This window comes from Leopardus geoffroyi, chromosome X (assembly GCF_018350155.1).
Source record: "Leopardus geoffroyi isolate Oge1 chromosome X, O.geoffroyi_Oge1_pat1.0, whole genome shotgun sequence".
Taxonomy (NCBI): domain Eukaryota; kingdom Metazoa; phylum Chordata; class Mammalia; order Carnivora; family Felidae; genus Leopardus; species Leopardus geoffroyi.
The window spans coordinates 1990314-2006024 of NC_059343.1; the positions used below are offsets into that span (position 1 = coordinate 1990314).

General features: G+C 47.7%; 1 protein-coding gene across 2 annotated transcripts in view; it reads right to left on the minus strand.

Moving 5' to 3' along the window:
• Nucleotides 1-491: 491 nt before the first annotated feature.
• Nucleotides 492-15711, minus strand: part of PRKX (protein kinase X-linked) — a 70822-nt gene continuing 55602 nt past the window's right edge. The window contains exons 6-9 of one of the 2 annotated variants that reach the window (XM_045472503.1): nucleotides 14628-14685; nucleotides 9110-9187; nucleotides 6682-6830; nucleotides 492-4897 (exon numbers count right to left, since the gene is read on the minus strand). In XM_045472503.1, coding sequence (XP_045328459.1) covers nucleotides 6705-6830; nucleotides 9110-9187; nucleotides 14628-14685 — 262 coding nt within the window. In that variant the 3' untranslated portion in view covers nucleotides 492-4897; nucleotides 6682-6704. The remainder of the gene's footprint in view (nucleotides 4898-6681; nucleotides 6831-9109; nucleotides 9188-14627; nucleotides 14686-15711) is intronic. The other variant, XM_045472502.1, reaches the window with a different exon arrangement.

The window sequence follows — 15711 nt, forward strand, 5'->3', positions numbered from 1 at the left end:
AAGAATCTGGCAAAGCGTGGCCTGAACAACAGATCTGGCCCCTGAACAGTGCTTTGTTTTAATAAAACTTTATTGGAACACATATTGTCTAGGGAAGCTTTTGCGCTCTCGGACAGACACAGTGTGCCCTGTAATGCTGAAAACATTTAGCATCTGGTCCTTTGCAAAAAAATGATACAATAATACTGCATCGTGTATTTGCAAGTTGCTAAGAAAACAGAATTTAAAAGTTGTCCTCACAGGAAAAATAAATTTGTAACTATGTGTGGTGATGGATGTTGGCTACACCTACTGTGGTGATCATTTCCGCAATATATGTGGGCACCCAATCTTTATGTCGTATACCCGAAACTAAATAGTGTCGTATGTCAATTTTACCTCAGTAAAAAAATTAAAAGTTGAATTGAAAAAGAGCCAGGGCTGATCCCTGAACTAGACGAATATAGAAAAGCTTATTCTGTAACTGGAAAAAGCAGACCAGAAGCAGACTTCTTAAAAGATACAAAGTTTTATTAAACAATCCTGGAATGAATAGTATTATTACATAAATTAGGCAGCAGTGAAATTTTCCTAGGGTATATATACAAATCACAGTGATTTTCATTGTGCAAGATTTGAAAGGATTAGCGACAGGCTATTTTCTTTCTCCACGTGGGAAGCTGCAATGACCCTCCCCACCCCCACCCAGGAATCCCCATGCTGGCTCGCCGGGGCGCACCGCACCCGCAAAGGCACTCCGTCTCGTGTCTGCGGCCACCCCACTGGACCGCCACGGGGACCCCGCGATGCGCGGGCGACCCAGCCAGGTGGCCCCGTTAAGCGCAGCGCAAGAGAGAAGGAAGCTACAGTCGTCACCCAGAGCTGAAAACCCATCTCAGAGCGCAAGGCGCGCTGAGCGTCAGAAGGCCACAGCTCCCACCCGCTAAAGCACCCACGGAACGACACTTTCTCTCCGTTACTCTAAACACAGGGGCCGACCACGGAAGATCCCATGGTAGTGCAACAGAACGGGTTACAACACAGTAATTTATAGGGAACTGTGACACAGGACTTGCCTTCTACTCTGAAGGTCTGTTCCCTGGGATGCGAAAAGCAGACTCCATAGGAACACGCAACGCTCGCTGAAAACTCATGTCCTGCCCTCCACCGCCACTGAGACATGCACACACACAGACACGCACACACACACACACCAAACTGCCCAAACGCATCATTAACACCAGCGGTCGTGGGCTTGTCTTCTTGGTTTTGGTAGGTGGATGTCGCCCCCTGAAGGCGGCATCATGACAAGGATCTTCTCACCTCCGTGAGAAAATGGGACACAGGACGAAACCCACACTCGGTGGACGGACCTCCGGGAAAGGAACAACTCAAGCCTCCCATGCCGGAATCCCAGCCGTGGGAGCCATCAGGGGCTTCTGTGAACCTACGTGTTTCCGGATGTAAAATCAACTGGCTGGAAAAACAAAATCCAACCGAGTATTTCTCCCACACTATGATAACCACGTAGGTGGAATGACAATTTTGAGGTCACTGTGGGACGGGACTCGGTGTGACGTGCTCCCGGGGCGGGGGCAGCCCTGGGGACCCACGGGGTGGGGCGCTGGGGTCTTTAGGTGAGGGCACGGATTCATATTTTCACAGTTAAAGTGGTCCAAAATCCGGAGGCAACTCAGGTCATACGGAGAAAGGGCCAATGCATCCCACATGACGTGACTGGGGTACTGGGGATTCTGGGGGTGGGAACCCCCACGGGAGCCTTCGAGTAGAGCGGAGAGAGTGAAACACAGCAGGGCAGCAGATGCTTACTCACAGGTGGCTGGGCAGGGGTGGGGAGAGCGATGTGAGAGCCTCACGATGGTGTGAGCGGGGCACGCGGCTGACACGTTGAGTTGGTCTCTCTTTCGACGCGTCTTGACTCCAGCCTCAGAAACCACGATGTGGCCCTTGCCTCAACAGATCTGTGCACGACACAGAGGGTTCCCACCTGTGTTCTGCAAGAAGGGGCTGGATGTCGTCCAACAAAACGTAGGATATGCGGTTACGGTCAGTTGTGACTTTATCACCTTCTCAGTTTTGAAGACGTGTATCCAGGCGGGCTGGTGCCCATCCCCTTAGGAAAAAACAAAGAAAAAAAACGACACCCACCCCTACGTACTTCTTTGCGAAACATTCATTTCCTGAGGATGCTTTTTTAACGGTGTTTGTATTTCAGAAAATATTGCCAAGTCATAAAATTGCATAGGACAAAAGGACTACACAGTTTTGTTTCTGGTGCGAATTTTGCGAACATTTCCATGACGTTTTTTCACGGCTTTTTTTTTTTTTTTTTTTTTTTTTTTTTTTTTGCACACGGATATTTGATCTGATCCCTGAAGATTTGAGAGTGCCCCCCACCAAGTAAACTATTTTTCAGTTATATATAGTGACGGTCCCGGGGGTTTGGGACTCATTTTGATTAAGCCAGTGTTTGTATGACATCACCTTGCTTCATTTACAGCCCAGCCACGGGCAGTTAACACATGGCTTGTGCCACTTGGAATATTGAAATGGCAAGACTGAGCTTAACACCATCTGGTATTCTTGGAATTCCTTTTAATTTTTAATTTGTTTTGCATGGCTGATGGCGGATGACAATGTTTTTAAAGAACCGTGTGATCCAAGCGTTCCAACGTTGGGTTGTTTTTGTGTGTGTGCGTATCTGTCCAAAATTAAGGCAATGCGTTCCGTGCTATCTTGATGCAATTTTCACGCCAGATATTAAATCCGGGACGGTGAGCACGAAACCCAAAAATAGGCGTATGGATCCATGGATCTACGCACAATGTTTCATCGTGTTCAAGAAAGGTGTTTCATTAATTTTTATTTTTCTTAAGCACAAAGCTCCAAAATAGTAATAATAATAATAATAATAATTTATTTTTATACGTCAGAGAAGGCGAGATCTCTGCTCTCCCTTGTGGGTTTATATCGGAACGTACAAAGTGACTTTGTTGATTCCGTTTTGGAACATTCCATGGTGAAACAGTTTAGAATCTGCTGGATGTGTGGCCCGTTCTGGACCCTCTCCTTTGTCCAAAGAGGACGGGGATCGCTCAGCACAGACTGAAAGCACCACTTTGAAACACCATTTGAAAAGAATTGTTGAGTTCGACATTATAAAGAGTTTATTTTGCTAAATCTTGTACTCAGACCTTCTCATCGGAGGTCTACCTGAAGAGCAGGTCATTTATGGGAAAGGGGGACACGCTGAACGCCTTGAATTTCACGGTCTTTTGAAAGCTTTTTTATGGGCTGTTCACTGTACACTCAAGTACCAACAGCCCCGGCCTCCTGGGCGTGTGAGTGGCATCTGGCCGGACCGGAGAGACCACTGCATGGCCTCTGATACTTTGCTGCTTCAGAAAAATGCCTGACTTCCCCACAGGGCAGGTCGTTACACCCGTAGATGTAGCTGCAGAAGGGGTCGGAGAGGGCGCCTGGGGGGCTCAGTCGGCTAAGCGTCCCAATTCGGTTCAGGTCAGGATCCCACGGTTCGTGGGTTCGAGCCCCACCTCGGGCTCTGTGCTGACAGCTCAGAGCCTGGAGCCTCCTTCGGATTCTGTCTCCCCCTCTTCTCTGCCCCTACCCCGCTCACACTTGATCTCTCAAAAATAAATAAACATTAAAAAAAAATGAGAAGACTGGTTCCATGCACAGAAAAGGCTTTCGCAAGCGCAGCACTGGAAAAGTGTCTCCGATGGTGCAGACCCAGCAGCTGACTCAAGGACACGTGAGCTGCAGAAACCTTGAGAGGGTCCTCAGGCGACCCTCGCCCCACACCCACGTTCTCCAACACACCTCCCAGGGTATGCGCAGCTCCCCTCCTGGCTGCCCGAGGACACGGATGTTTCCAGGCGAGCATGGGAAGAAAGGAAGGGTACAGAGGGGTCTTGGACGTCTGTGGAGGTGTCCTCCTGGCATCACCCTAGGCTCTGGAACCTACTAGTTAAGTGCACAGACATCCCTGCAGCAGAAGGTCCTGGTTGAGCCCTATGACCAGTCACACGGACAGAGGTGAGGAGCTCTGCGTTTCCAGAGCACTCACAGCCAGGGGGGAATGGGCAATCCCGTGAGGTCCGTACAGCAAAGTTCAGAATCAGGAAGCGGAAACACAGGGCAGAAGGTCATGGATCACAGACAGCATGGACCCCAAGGACGTCTTTGCATCCCGTGTCCTGGGAAGAACCACATCTAGCAACACGCTCAGTGTGGACCACTCCACATCTGCCTTTTCACCGTGTTGCTAGATGTGTCTCTGCCCTTCTGGTTTCAAGAGCTAACGTCACCAGGTATGACACACTAAAGACAAGAGACGCGGACCCACCACACGAAATTTTCTTCACAACCTACGAAATGCACAGAAGACGACACAAAATGCACACACTGTATCCGTTTTAGGCTTTGTCCCCAAGGAAACAGATTCTTGAAAGAGCGACTCGAAAAATAAAAATCACAGGCTGTGCCAAGTACGAACATGGACATCAACGCACGATTTGCACGCCACTCATACAGTCTTTTTACACACGCGCACACACGCACACGCACGCCATCTGTGGTGACGGCGGAACACGTTGAGTTCAAACTTATAAAGTGAAGTCTGGGAGGAAAACTGAGATATCACAGTAGGTTCATCGCACTAAGAGAGAAGACAAAATCTACAACCAATTTTCCAAAAGTTCCTACTGTGCAGTAGATTTCCAGTTGTTTAAATAAGGCCAGGTCCATGACTTTCTACGGGTCTCCAGGCTCTTTATATACATCCAGATATATAGAAATATGGAAACGTCCTTATCCCGCGTAGACGACCCTTCTTCTGAGCAATCAGTGTCCCCGGCAGGTTCAAATCGTCCTGTTTCTCCCAGGAGACAAGATAAAGGATTTGGTTAGTTTGCAAAATAACGGGGTCAATTTTGTAATAACAGCAATAACTCAAAAGGAACTCAACGATACGCACACACAGGAGGAAACTTTTTCAATGAAATTCTTATTCCAAACATCCACAAGCAGGGATCGTAAGGGGTGTGAGATGCTTAATAAAACAAAACACAACAAAACTAAGCAGTCTTTTTACAAAAAAAAATTTTACTATTTATTTTGAGAGAGAGAGAGAGAGCGAGAGAGAAGGAGGGACAGAGAGAGAGAGAGAGAGCCAGAATCCGAAGCAGGCTCCAGGCTCCGAGCTGTCAGCATAGAGCCTGACGCGGGGCTTGAACCTACAAGCGGTGAGATCATGACCTGAGCTAAAGTCAGACGCTGAACCGACTGAGCCCCCCGGGCACCCCCAAACTAAGCATTCTTTTAAAGGTGGGTCTCAAATGTGATATGATGGTGTCATACATATAGATGACATGGATTTCGCAAGCAAATCTCGATCCTGTCTCGATGGGCTTCACCATAGAACCTTCCAGTTAGACAGAACACATTTTATTCTGAGGTCAAATAAAAGCTCAAGTGTGAGGTATCTCCCTTCCAGCTGTCCTAACATCGTCTTCCTTGGGCTAAAAAACATGGAGAAGGCACTCGCAAAGATGAACAGTTAAGACATACAGTTATCAGTCAGCTCTGGAGGGCAGTATTCACCCTGAGCCTGCCTCTCATCCGTGGCAGACCATTTCGTCTCCCGAAGAAATACCTTCCCGCACGGAGACTCACCCCTGATGACTGAGCGTGGAAAATGCCGGATCTCTATTCCGCCCCGTGTGCAAAATGACGGAGACAGATTAAAATGTTGGGGTGCTCGAATGGCTCAGTCAGTCAAGTGTCTGACTGTTGATTTCGGCTCAGGTCACGATCTCAGGGATCAAGCCCCACGTCGGACTCTACACTGTCAGCTCGCACCCTACCTGGGATTCGCCTGCTCTCTGCCTCTGCCTCTGCTTATGTTCTCTCTCTCTCTCTCTCTCTGTCTCAGAATAAATAAACTTTAAAAAAAATACGAAAATCAAGGAAAGTCAACACGTAGGCATATCGCTGGCAATGTCGCCTCTCTTCCCTCACATCGTTTTTCTTGCCTTGACGTGAGAAGCAAAGCCATAAACTCAGACATTCCACAGACACAGAGTCAGAGACCTTCGCAGGTTCCAAGACATGACAGACTCAAAACCCATCCTTCTAAATGTCACACTGAGTTTAGCCAATTTCATACGAGGGGTAAGCTGGTATGATCACTTTTTGGTGAAAAGGGACCTAAAAAAAAATACCTTTTTGGAAATACGTGGTAAGTGTTACGGGGAAAGTGGTGTGGAGCTCAGGGCTTCCAGAAAAGTCGAGAACGCAGGGAGTTTTACGAAGGAGGCATGCGTCTCTACATTCGGGCACGCACACACCTTGCAGGGCTCTTACTCAGACGTACGGATTGTGCCCCTCGGGTCTGTCTGGGGAGGAGGGTGTGGGACGCAATACTGTCTCTGGGCCACCTTGAGTGACACCTTGAGTAACCTTGAGTAACATGCCCCGGGGGGCCGGGGGTGGGGGAATGCTTCTTAAACGAGCTGATGCTTGGAAGGACCAGGTCACGTTCTGCTCCCCTGCTCGTGTCCCACTGGATGAGGGAAGCCCCCGTCTTGGTCGACGCAACATCCCCTTGATGAGGGGACGTGTCAACCTCACTGGAGTGCAATTACGGAGAAGAAGATATACCTTCCACGTGTGGATTCGCGTCCTCAGAAATTCTTGAAGACTTCCAAATCCTTCGGCGAGACGGGAGGGGCCGCGTTCCAGTCATTGTCGGGATACGCTTCGAAGTTGGAGGTATCGCCCTCGCCACACAGCTTGGGCACGATGGGTGGCTGTGGGGCCCGGGCAAGACACAAAGGCACGGTTAGGAAGGAACACAGCGCACCGGGAAGGGACGTGCGTCACAGCGTGTCTACGGCTTTACGTAAAAATGGAGAGGAATTGAAAAAAAAGAATAAAAAGCACAGAAAACCCAAGCCGTCTCTCCTTTGCTTACGAACGTGGGAAGTTTCGAATCTGAAACGGTGCCGGTTTGAGGCACGAAGAGAGGAAACACGCTACCCGGCAGTTGCTCCTTGAAGTCGAGAAAGAGAACCACCCAGATCGCTTGTTAAATGCAGATTCCCAGGCCAGCCGCGGTCTCAGGGATTCTGAGGTAGCTGGTCCAGTGGCCAGAGTTTGGGAAAATCCCAGAAAGATGTCAAGCCTCAGTCCTGCGTTGGTAAAATGAGGTGATCGGCATTGGATAAGAGGTCGGCCAAGGTCTCCCGTAGAGGGCCACTGAGTAAATATTTTTGGTTTTGCCGGCTGTAGAATTTCTCTTGTGACCGCTCAGCTCTGGCACCCCAGGGTCAGGCAGCCTCAGACAAAATGTGAATGAAGGGATGTGGCCGTGCACTAATAAAACTTTATTTATAAAAATAAGCAAGGGGCAAGGGTGCCTGGGTGGCTCAGTAGGTTAAGTGGCTGACTCCTGATTTCAGCTGAAGTCACGATCTCACAGTTCGTGGGTTCAAGCCCCATGCAGGGCTCTGAGCTGACAGGGTGGAGCCTGCTTGGGATTTTCTGTTTCTTTCCCTCTGCCCCTCCCCCATGTGCGCGCACGTGAGCTCTCTTTTTGTCTCTGTCTCTCTATCAAAATACATAAATAATCATGAGAATTTAAAAAAATAAGCAAGGGGCTTAAGAGGAAATAGAGTAAGAGACTAACACTCAGCCGTGGCAATGCATACCTTCTAATATCTATTTGGTTTGGGTTTTTTTTTTCATTTTTTTTTTTTTAGTGTTTATTTTTGAGACAGAGACAACATGAGTGGAGGAGGGGCAGAAAGAGAAGGAGACACAGAATCGGAAGCAGGTTCCAGGCTCCGAGCTGTCAGCACAGAGCCTGACGTGGGGCTCGAAATCGCAAACCACGAGATCATGACCTGAGCGAAGTCGGAACGCCCAACTGACTGAGCCACCCAGGCACCCCTCTATTTGGTTTTTGAACAATGAAAATATGTTACTTATTGAATTGGAAAAAGTAAGTCAGTTAAGACAATAAAATACTTAAAAGTTAAAAGCAGCTCATTGAGACATTGGTGGTCTGGGCTGAATGTTAGTTAGCTTTTGGGTTGGGGGGCCAAGCATTAGCATTTTTTACGTCTCTCCATCGAGTCCAAGAAGCATAAGGTTGAGAATGTCACCCAGTTAAGGAGTCGTGTCAAAAGTACATTCAGTTTAGGGAGGCTCCTGGGTGGTTCAGTGGGTAAAGCGTCCGACTCTTGGTTTCGGCTCAGGTCATGATCTCGCAGTTTGTGGGTTCGAACCCCACATCGGGCTCCATGCTGACAGCGTAGAGCCTCCTTGGGACTCTCTCTCTCCCTTGCTCTCTGCCCCTTCCCCAGTCACTTTCTCTGTCTCTCCCTCAAAAATAAATAAATAAACTTAAAAAATTTTTTTCAAAACTACATTCAGTTTAGGGACACTTGAGTGGTTCAGTCAGTTAAGCATCTGACTTCGGTTCATGAGTTCATGGGCTGCACAGTTCATGAGTTCAAGGCATTGAACTCACAGTTCATGATCTCACAGTTCATGAGTTCAAGGGCTGCATCAGGTTTTCTGCTGTCGGCTCAGAGCCTCCTTCAGGTTGTCTGCCCCCCTCCTTCTCTGCCCTTCCCTGTCTTGCTCTCTCCCTCTCTCTCGGAAATAAACATTAAAAACATAAGTAATTACTTAACTTTATTTATTATTATTATTTATTTTCATTTTATTTAAATATTTATAATTACATATATTTTTTTATATGCATATATACATATACATATATATATATATATATATACATATATATATATATATATTCAGTTCAAAGAATGATCTAGAGAATATTCCTCATCTAATCTACTGCCAGAGGTCTCAACCCGTTACCTCCAGGTGTCTCTTTATCGCTAAGACTTAACACCGAACTGGGATGTTGTTGTATTAATGATTTGAGATGCTCTGCTCTGTTACACAAATTAACAAGGTGTCAGCCACAAACAAACGAGTCACAGGGTCACTCTGTGCCCCTTGTTGAAGACAAGTAAAAGACGCCAAGCTGAGACCCACCCGCTTACGTATGTTGTACCTTCAGTTTCCTTTGTGGGACCGCCTCCCAATCCACAGTTCGGAACCACCGGTGTCTTTTCACGTCCTCCGCTCCGTTCTTCAGAAGAAACAGGCACCATCAGCAGACAGAATTTTGACAGGACAGGAAAGAAAATATTCCAGAGAGAGTCTACTGTACTTAGGTTAGTGCGTGCGGGCACACACATGCACGCACACACAAAGTTTGCTATGTTTTGAGTAACTGTCCCTGAACCATACGCTATGAGGGGAACACCCGTCAATGAAGCCCTTTGTGTTTTGTTCACTTTCCTTCATAGCAGAAACTTCTGGACCACACATGAACGTGTGATGCCAGCTCAGGCTCCCGAGATAAAGAGAGAGACACAGAGTCATTTCTGAATCTGTCACCTGTGTTCATCTTGATGATTTTCTTTGGTATTTAGTATCCTCATCATACAGACATAGGAACCAAGGTTCACTGAAGGATGTAATTGGCTCGGTATTGGGAAGCTATTAAGTCACATGACTAGGACTCAAACCCACGATGTCCAACTTCAGAGATCTTGAACAGTCACCCACTCAGCAGTACCTTCCAATTAGAGTCTTAGTGTGTTTGTGGACTAGTAATGGTGTGCTAACGCCTGTGTGTTTCTCAAGTGTGATCCGATGGCCATGTTGCAGACACCGACGGCAGCATGGCCTCTGAAAACCCCTCCCAAGTGTCCGGCCTTCGACCCTCCCTTTATTCTCCCTTTTTATGGTCCTCGGAGCACCTTTTTTAATCGATTAAATGTTGGAAACTGCGGAGAGAGAAATACACGAATTCTGTGACATGGGAAGAAGCCAGTGGATCTGAATGTAACATTTCGTTTGTGAAATGTTTTACAGTGTAAAGCTCATATTTTTAACCTTTTCAATTTTTCATCCTCAAACAACAAAGCTCTCAATTACTGTATCTACAAAAAGAAAGACATGGTGATGTGAATTGTTTCCACTTTTTTCCTAATCGTATTATTTTGACAACCATTCCTCTTTCCCTATTGGGAAAAAAATACTCTCCCTTCACTTCTAAGTCAAATGGCAAATACCTGTTGAGTGTTACTGTGAGTGATGTGGAGAGAAGGCAAGTAAGACTGGAAGTTTACTCTCAAGTAAGTGAAACTCTACTATGGGTGGTAACGGATTATACTATATAGATAGAGATAAGTAAAGAGGTAGGTAGTTAGATAGGATGAATAGATAGATAGATAGATAGATAGGATGAATGGTAGAATGGATAGATAGATGATAGATAATGATGGATGGATGGATACATAGATACATAGATGATAGATACGTAGGATGGATGGATGGATGGATGGATGGGAGGATGGATGAGTGGACAGATATATTGGATGGATGGATGGATGGATGGATGGATGGATGGATATAAGGAAGAAAGATATGTTGGATGGATGGATGGATGGATAGACAGATGGAAGGATAGATGATGGATAGATAAATAGATGATTGATAGACGATAGATGGATGGATGGATGGATGGATGGATGGATAGATGGATGATAGATCAATAGATGATTGATAGATGATGGATGGATGGATGCATGGATGGATGGATGGATGGATGGACAGATGGAAGGATAGATGATGGATCGATAAATAGATGATTGATTGATAGACGATGGATGGATGGATGGATGGATGGACAGATAAGAGATTGATAGATAGATATACAGGGTGGATAGATGGATAGGTGGATGACAGACAAATAGGCAGACAGGGAGACAGGTAGAACACAAGGAAGAAAGAGTGCAGATAAAGGGCATTAACAGGAGAAAACCAGCAAGGTGGGCAGTGAACACGGAGAAAGGTGTGTGGAGGGGTGATTAGCCCACCACGGCTGGCGCGAGGCTGCACCATGAAGATCAGTGCACCCTAAGCTGAGCTGGGGAGGAACCAGGAGGCCGGTGAATGCCAAGCTAAGGCCCTTGGGCTCTACACTGGGAACACACGCCCTTTTCCATAGACAAATGAGTGCGTGGATGGAGAAAGCCTACAACGGGCTCACGTGCAGCGGGAAGCTACAACCACCATCCCGGAAGGCAGGGACACACCCTGACAAGGACAACAACACCACACAGAATGGAGAGACGGTCAGCCTGGCAAAAGCACACACGTCCATCTACACGCAACCTGCACTAGGCCGCTTACTACTCGGGAACATATTTTCATTTTGATGAGGCAGTCTCTGTAGCCTCTTCCAGCCAGTGTCCACATGGCGAAACCCCACCCAGACCGTAAGTCCTAGCTTGGATGTCTGTGTGTGCTTTTTCCAGATTCCCTAGGTCGGAACATCCCAGGAGGCTTGGCGTGGTCACTGAGCTCCTCCCGTCACGTTCTACCGATGGGGCATCTGCGTCATCCTCGAAGTCGTGGCCAAGGACCCTGCTCCTGGCTGCATGTTTGTGGCATTACCACGGCACGTGTCCACTCGTAAGAAGAGGCTGCTGCGAGGACACGTCCAGACCGCACTCCTGGACGGAGGGGCTCAGATGAAAGCCCGGAGCACCCATGGCCTAGCTCTGTGTCTCCTCTGCAAACCCAAACTGCTCCAGGCGGGCCAGCTCACCTCCCCAAGGGCCAAGGTACCTAGAGAAGCATAGCAGGCCAGCCTCCTCTACCTCTATTTGGATGCGGCGCACCAGGGACGCGAGTGACACATGCATTATACATTGTAACCGTCACCAGAGCTGTGTTTGATTGGAAGTCAACACACAGAAGCAGGTCCCGAAGACTTTCTGGGACACACAACACGCCGCCCCTACGTTTTTAGCGAGATGTCCACGTGAAAGAATTATCTTTGCTCCTTATAGGAAACAAACACAAATATCATGTCGTTATGACGCACGCCTGAAACCAACACAATGTTATGTCAATTACACCTCACATGGGAGGAGCCTCCTTGAAAACACAAACACAGGCAATATTCCGCCCCCCTCCCCCCCAGGCCGCCTCCAAAATGCATGTGACAGACCAAAGTGATGACATGAAATTACAGGAACTGAAAGGAACAGAGAAAATCCAATTTATCTCTGTGGGTTTGGGGGTCTTTAGTTGGGTGGGGGAAATCTTCCCCAAATCCCATAATCCCAGGCTAATCCTGACAGGAACATGTGACAAATCCCAGTAGAGCTGAATTCTACAAAATAACTGGTAAGTCTTCAAACTCTCAAGATCCTCAGAAACACAGAAAGCCTGAGAAGGTGCCACGGCCAAGAAAAACCAAAGGAGGGGCGCCTGGGTGGCTCAGCCAGTTGGGCAACTGACTTCAGCTCCCATCACGATCTCACGGTTCGTGGGTTCGAGCCCCGCGTTGGGCTCTGGGCTGACAGTTCGGAGCCTGGAGCCCGTGTCGGATTCTGTGTCTCCCTCTCTCTCTGCCCCTCCCCCACCAAGGCTCTGTTTCTCTCTCTCAAAAATAAACAAACATTAAAAAAAAAAAAAAAAGACAGAAAAAAACCAAAGGAGACACGATGACGAAATGCACTATGGGGCACCGATGTGATTCCTGAACACGAAGAAGACACTGGGGGAAACTGAACAACATCGAACAGAGTGTGAGTATTCGGGAGCTCTCTGTACTATCTTTTTAGTTTTTCTCCACATCTAAAACTCTTCTGAAAAAGCCACATTTATTTTTAAAACATCAGGTTGAGGAAGAGTCGGGAGAGCTTCTGATCCTGGAGGGTTCCCCTCACTACTACTCCGTGGCTGTGGCATCTGACAACCACGTGCAGTGGCCGGGTTCTTGGTTGTTCAAGTTAGAGTCCTAGGCGCTCGCCTCTTACGGATAACACCCCCCGCAAGCCCATCACACCATTTCTAATCGGGCCACGTAAAGAAATCACATGGCAAGCAATTCGAGCAAGGCATGGCCTTGGAGCTTAGCTGTGAATCCATCAGACAATTTTCATACGACTCGTCATAAAACGGCAGTAAGATCGAGCGGAGAACTCATCTGTTTCGTGGATGTGTTCCCTGCACCAGTAACATCCCATAAATTAACATTTAAGACCCTCCTTGGAGACGTGGACATAGGAGCCAGTGTCCGTGAATAATGTGAAGGACAAATGAGACCACTGTCATGGGTTGAATTGTGCCCTACACAAAAGAGATACATCGAAGTCCTAGCCCTGGTACCTGTCAGTGTAATTGTGTGGAAATAGGGTCTTTGCAGATGTAAACAAGTTAAGACGAGGCCATCAGGGTGGCCCTAAATCTGGTGACAGGTGTCCTTATAAGAGACAGAAGAGGAGAGACACAGACACAGAGGAAAAGCCAAGTGAAGGCAGAGGCAGAGATGGGAGGGGCGTGGCCAGAAGCCCAGGGACGCCTGGAGCCCCAGAAGCTGGAAGAGGCAGGAAGGACCCTTCCTTGGAGCCTCAGGAGGGCGCCCGGCCCTGCTCTGCCCGATCTGAGTGGTCCTGCCCCGTCTGGATCTCAAACTTCTGGTCCTTTGTTGCAGCAGGCACAGTGACACAAATACACCCACATACACAGAGCATCCCGAGAGCTCGCTGGAGACCAAGCCTCACACACGGGTCTGTGTCCTCCAAGATTAGAGCAGACAAGGCCAATGCACTGGCCCAAGTTTAAGCTCCTCCATGGACGTCCAGAACTAGAAATAGCTAAGAAGATGTTCACGCCCTCTCTTAGGCTCGGAGATCCCATAACACAACCACAACATGCATAGAAGATACCATACCCTTTATGCAACAATCCCTTAAGTATGTTGCCCTCCACATGAAAAGCGTGTGGAAATCATACACGACGTCCACCTCAAATGATTAATTCGCACGCAAATGTGCACACCCAAGTTTATCTCGCCATTCACAACAGCCCAAAGGTGGAACAACACAAGTGTCCGTCAATAGGCGAATAGGGAAACACAACGGGGTCCATCCATGATCAGGGTATGACTCAGTCATAAAACGGAATAAAGCACGAACACCTGCTACCCCACGGATGGGCCCTGAGAACATGACGCTCAGGGAGAGAAGCCAGACACAAAAGGTCACTGATGGTGTGATTCTTTTACAGGAAAGCCCAGAATGGGGAAACCCACAGAGACAAAAAGTAGATTAGTGGTTACTCAGGGCAGGAGGGACAGAAGGATAGCGTAACGACAGCAGAAGGGTATGGGGTTTCTTTCTGAGATGAAGGAAATTTCTGTAACATTGACTGTGGTGATGGCTGCATACGGTATGTGACGTGTAGGTCAGTTAACGCTATTCGAAAAGCAGAAACAAACCAGCAAAATACCGAGAGCTGCGAGATCACGGTTGAGTCATTTACTTGTTGGGAGAGAAATGGGATGGGGTGTAGACCCAGTCGGACGGGGCACATCCAGACACCCAGATTTGAAATCTGTCCAATCATCAAACAACAATACCGTGCCTTTGTTTCCATACATAGGGATGTATGGTAAGAAGTGACAGGGGCAAAGAGTGGTGATACGTACGGAAACAAACACTGACCTTCATGTTTCCGAGCCGTCTCGTTCTGTCAACGACCAGCAGTTTCTTAATGAGGTCCCTATTGGGGGGAAAGAGACAGAAAGTATACACATCTTGATATGGAACCGGGCAAGCACAGGATGGCCGCAGGCACACGGTTGGCATTTGGAGAGAGGATCAATTTCCCTTTGGCCTCAACCTTTTGTAGCCCTTGTTTCTTAACCGATTATCAGTTTCTAAGTAACGTATGCAAAGTGGGTGGGCTACGCAGAGATCACAGGGCTGAGGAAACGTGCATGAAATCATCGTGCAGGCTGCTGGTGAGAATGCAAACTGGTGCAGCCGCTCTGGAAAGCAGAATGGAGGTTCCTCAAAAAACTAAAAATAGAATGACCCTACCACCCAGCAATTGCACTACTAGGCATTTATCCAAGGGATACAGGCATGCTGTTTCGAAGGGACACATGCCCCCCAATGTTTATAGCAGCACTATCGACAATAGCCAGAGTATGGAAAGAGCCTAAATGTCCATCGATGGATGAATGGATAAAGAAGATGTGGGGGGCGCCTGGGTGGCTCAGTCGGTTGAGCGTCCGACTTCGGCTCAGGTCGTGATCTCATCGCTCGTGAGTTCGAGCCCCGCGTCGGGCTCGGTGCTGACAGCTCGGAGCCTGAAGCCTGCTTCGGATTCAGTACCTCCCTTTCTCTCTGCCCCAACCCACTCGCATTCTGTCTCTGTCTCTCTCAAAAATAAATAAACATTAAAAAAATTAAAAAAAAAAAAAAAAGATGTGGTGTATACACACACACACACACACACACACACACACACAATGGAGTATTCCTCGGCAATCAAAAAGAAGGAAATCTTGCCATTTGCCACCACGTGGATGGAACTGGCGAGTATTATGCTAAGCGAAATTAGTCAGAGAAAGACAAGTATCGTAAGATTTCACTTATATGTGGAATTTGAGAAACTCAACAGATGAACATGGGGAAGGGAAGGAAAATTAAGATAAAAAGAGAGAGGGAGGCAAACCATAAGAGACTCTTAAATACAGAGAACAAACTGAGGGCTGCTGGAGGGGAGGTAGGTGGGGGATGG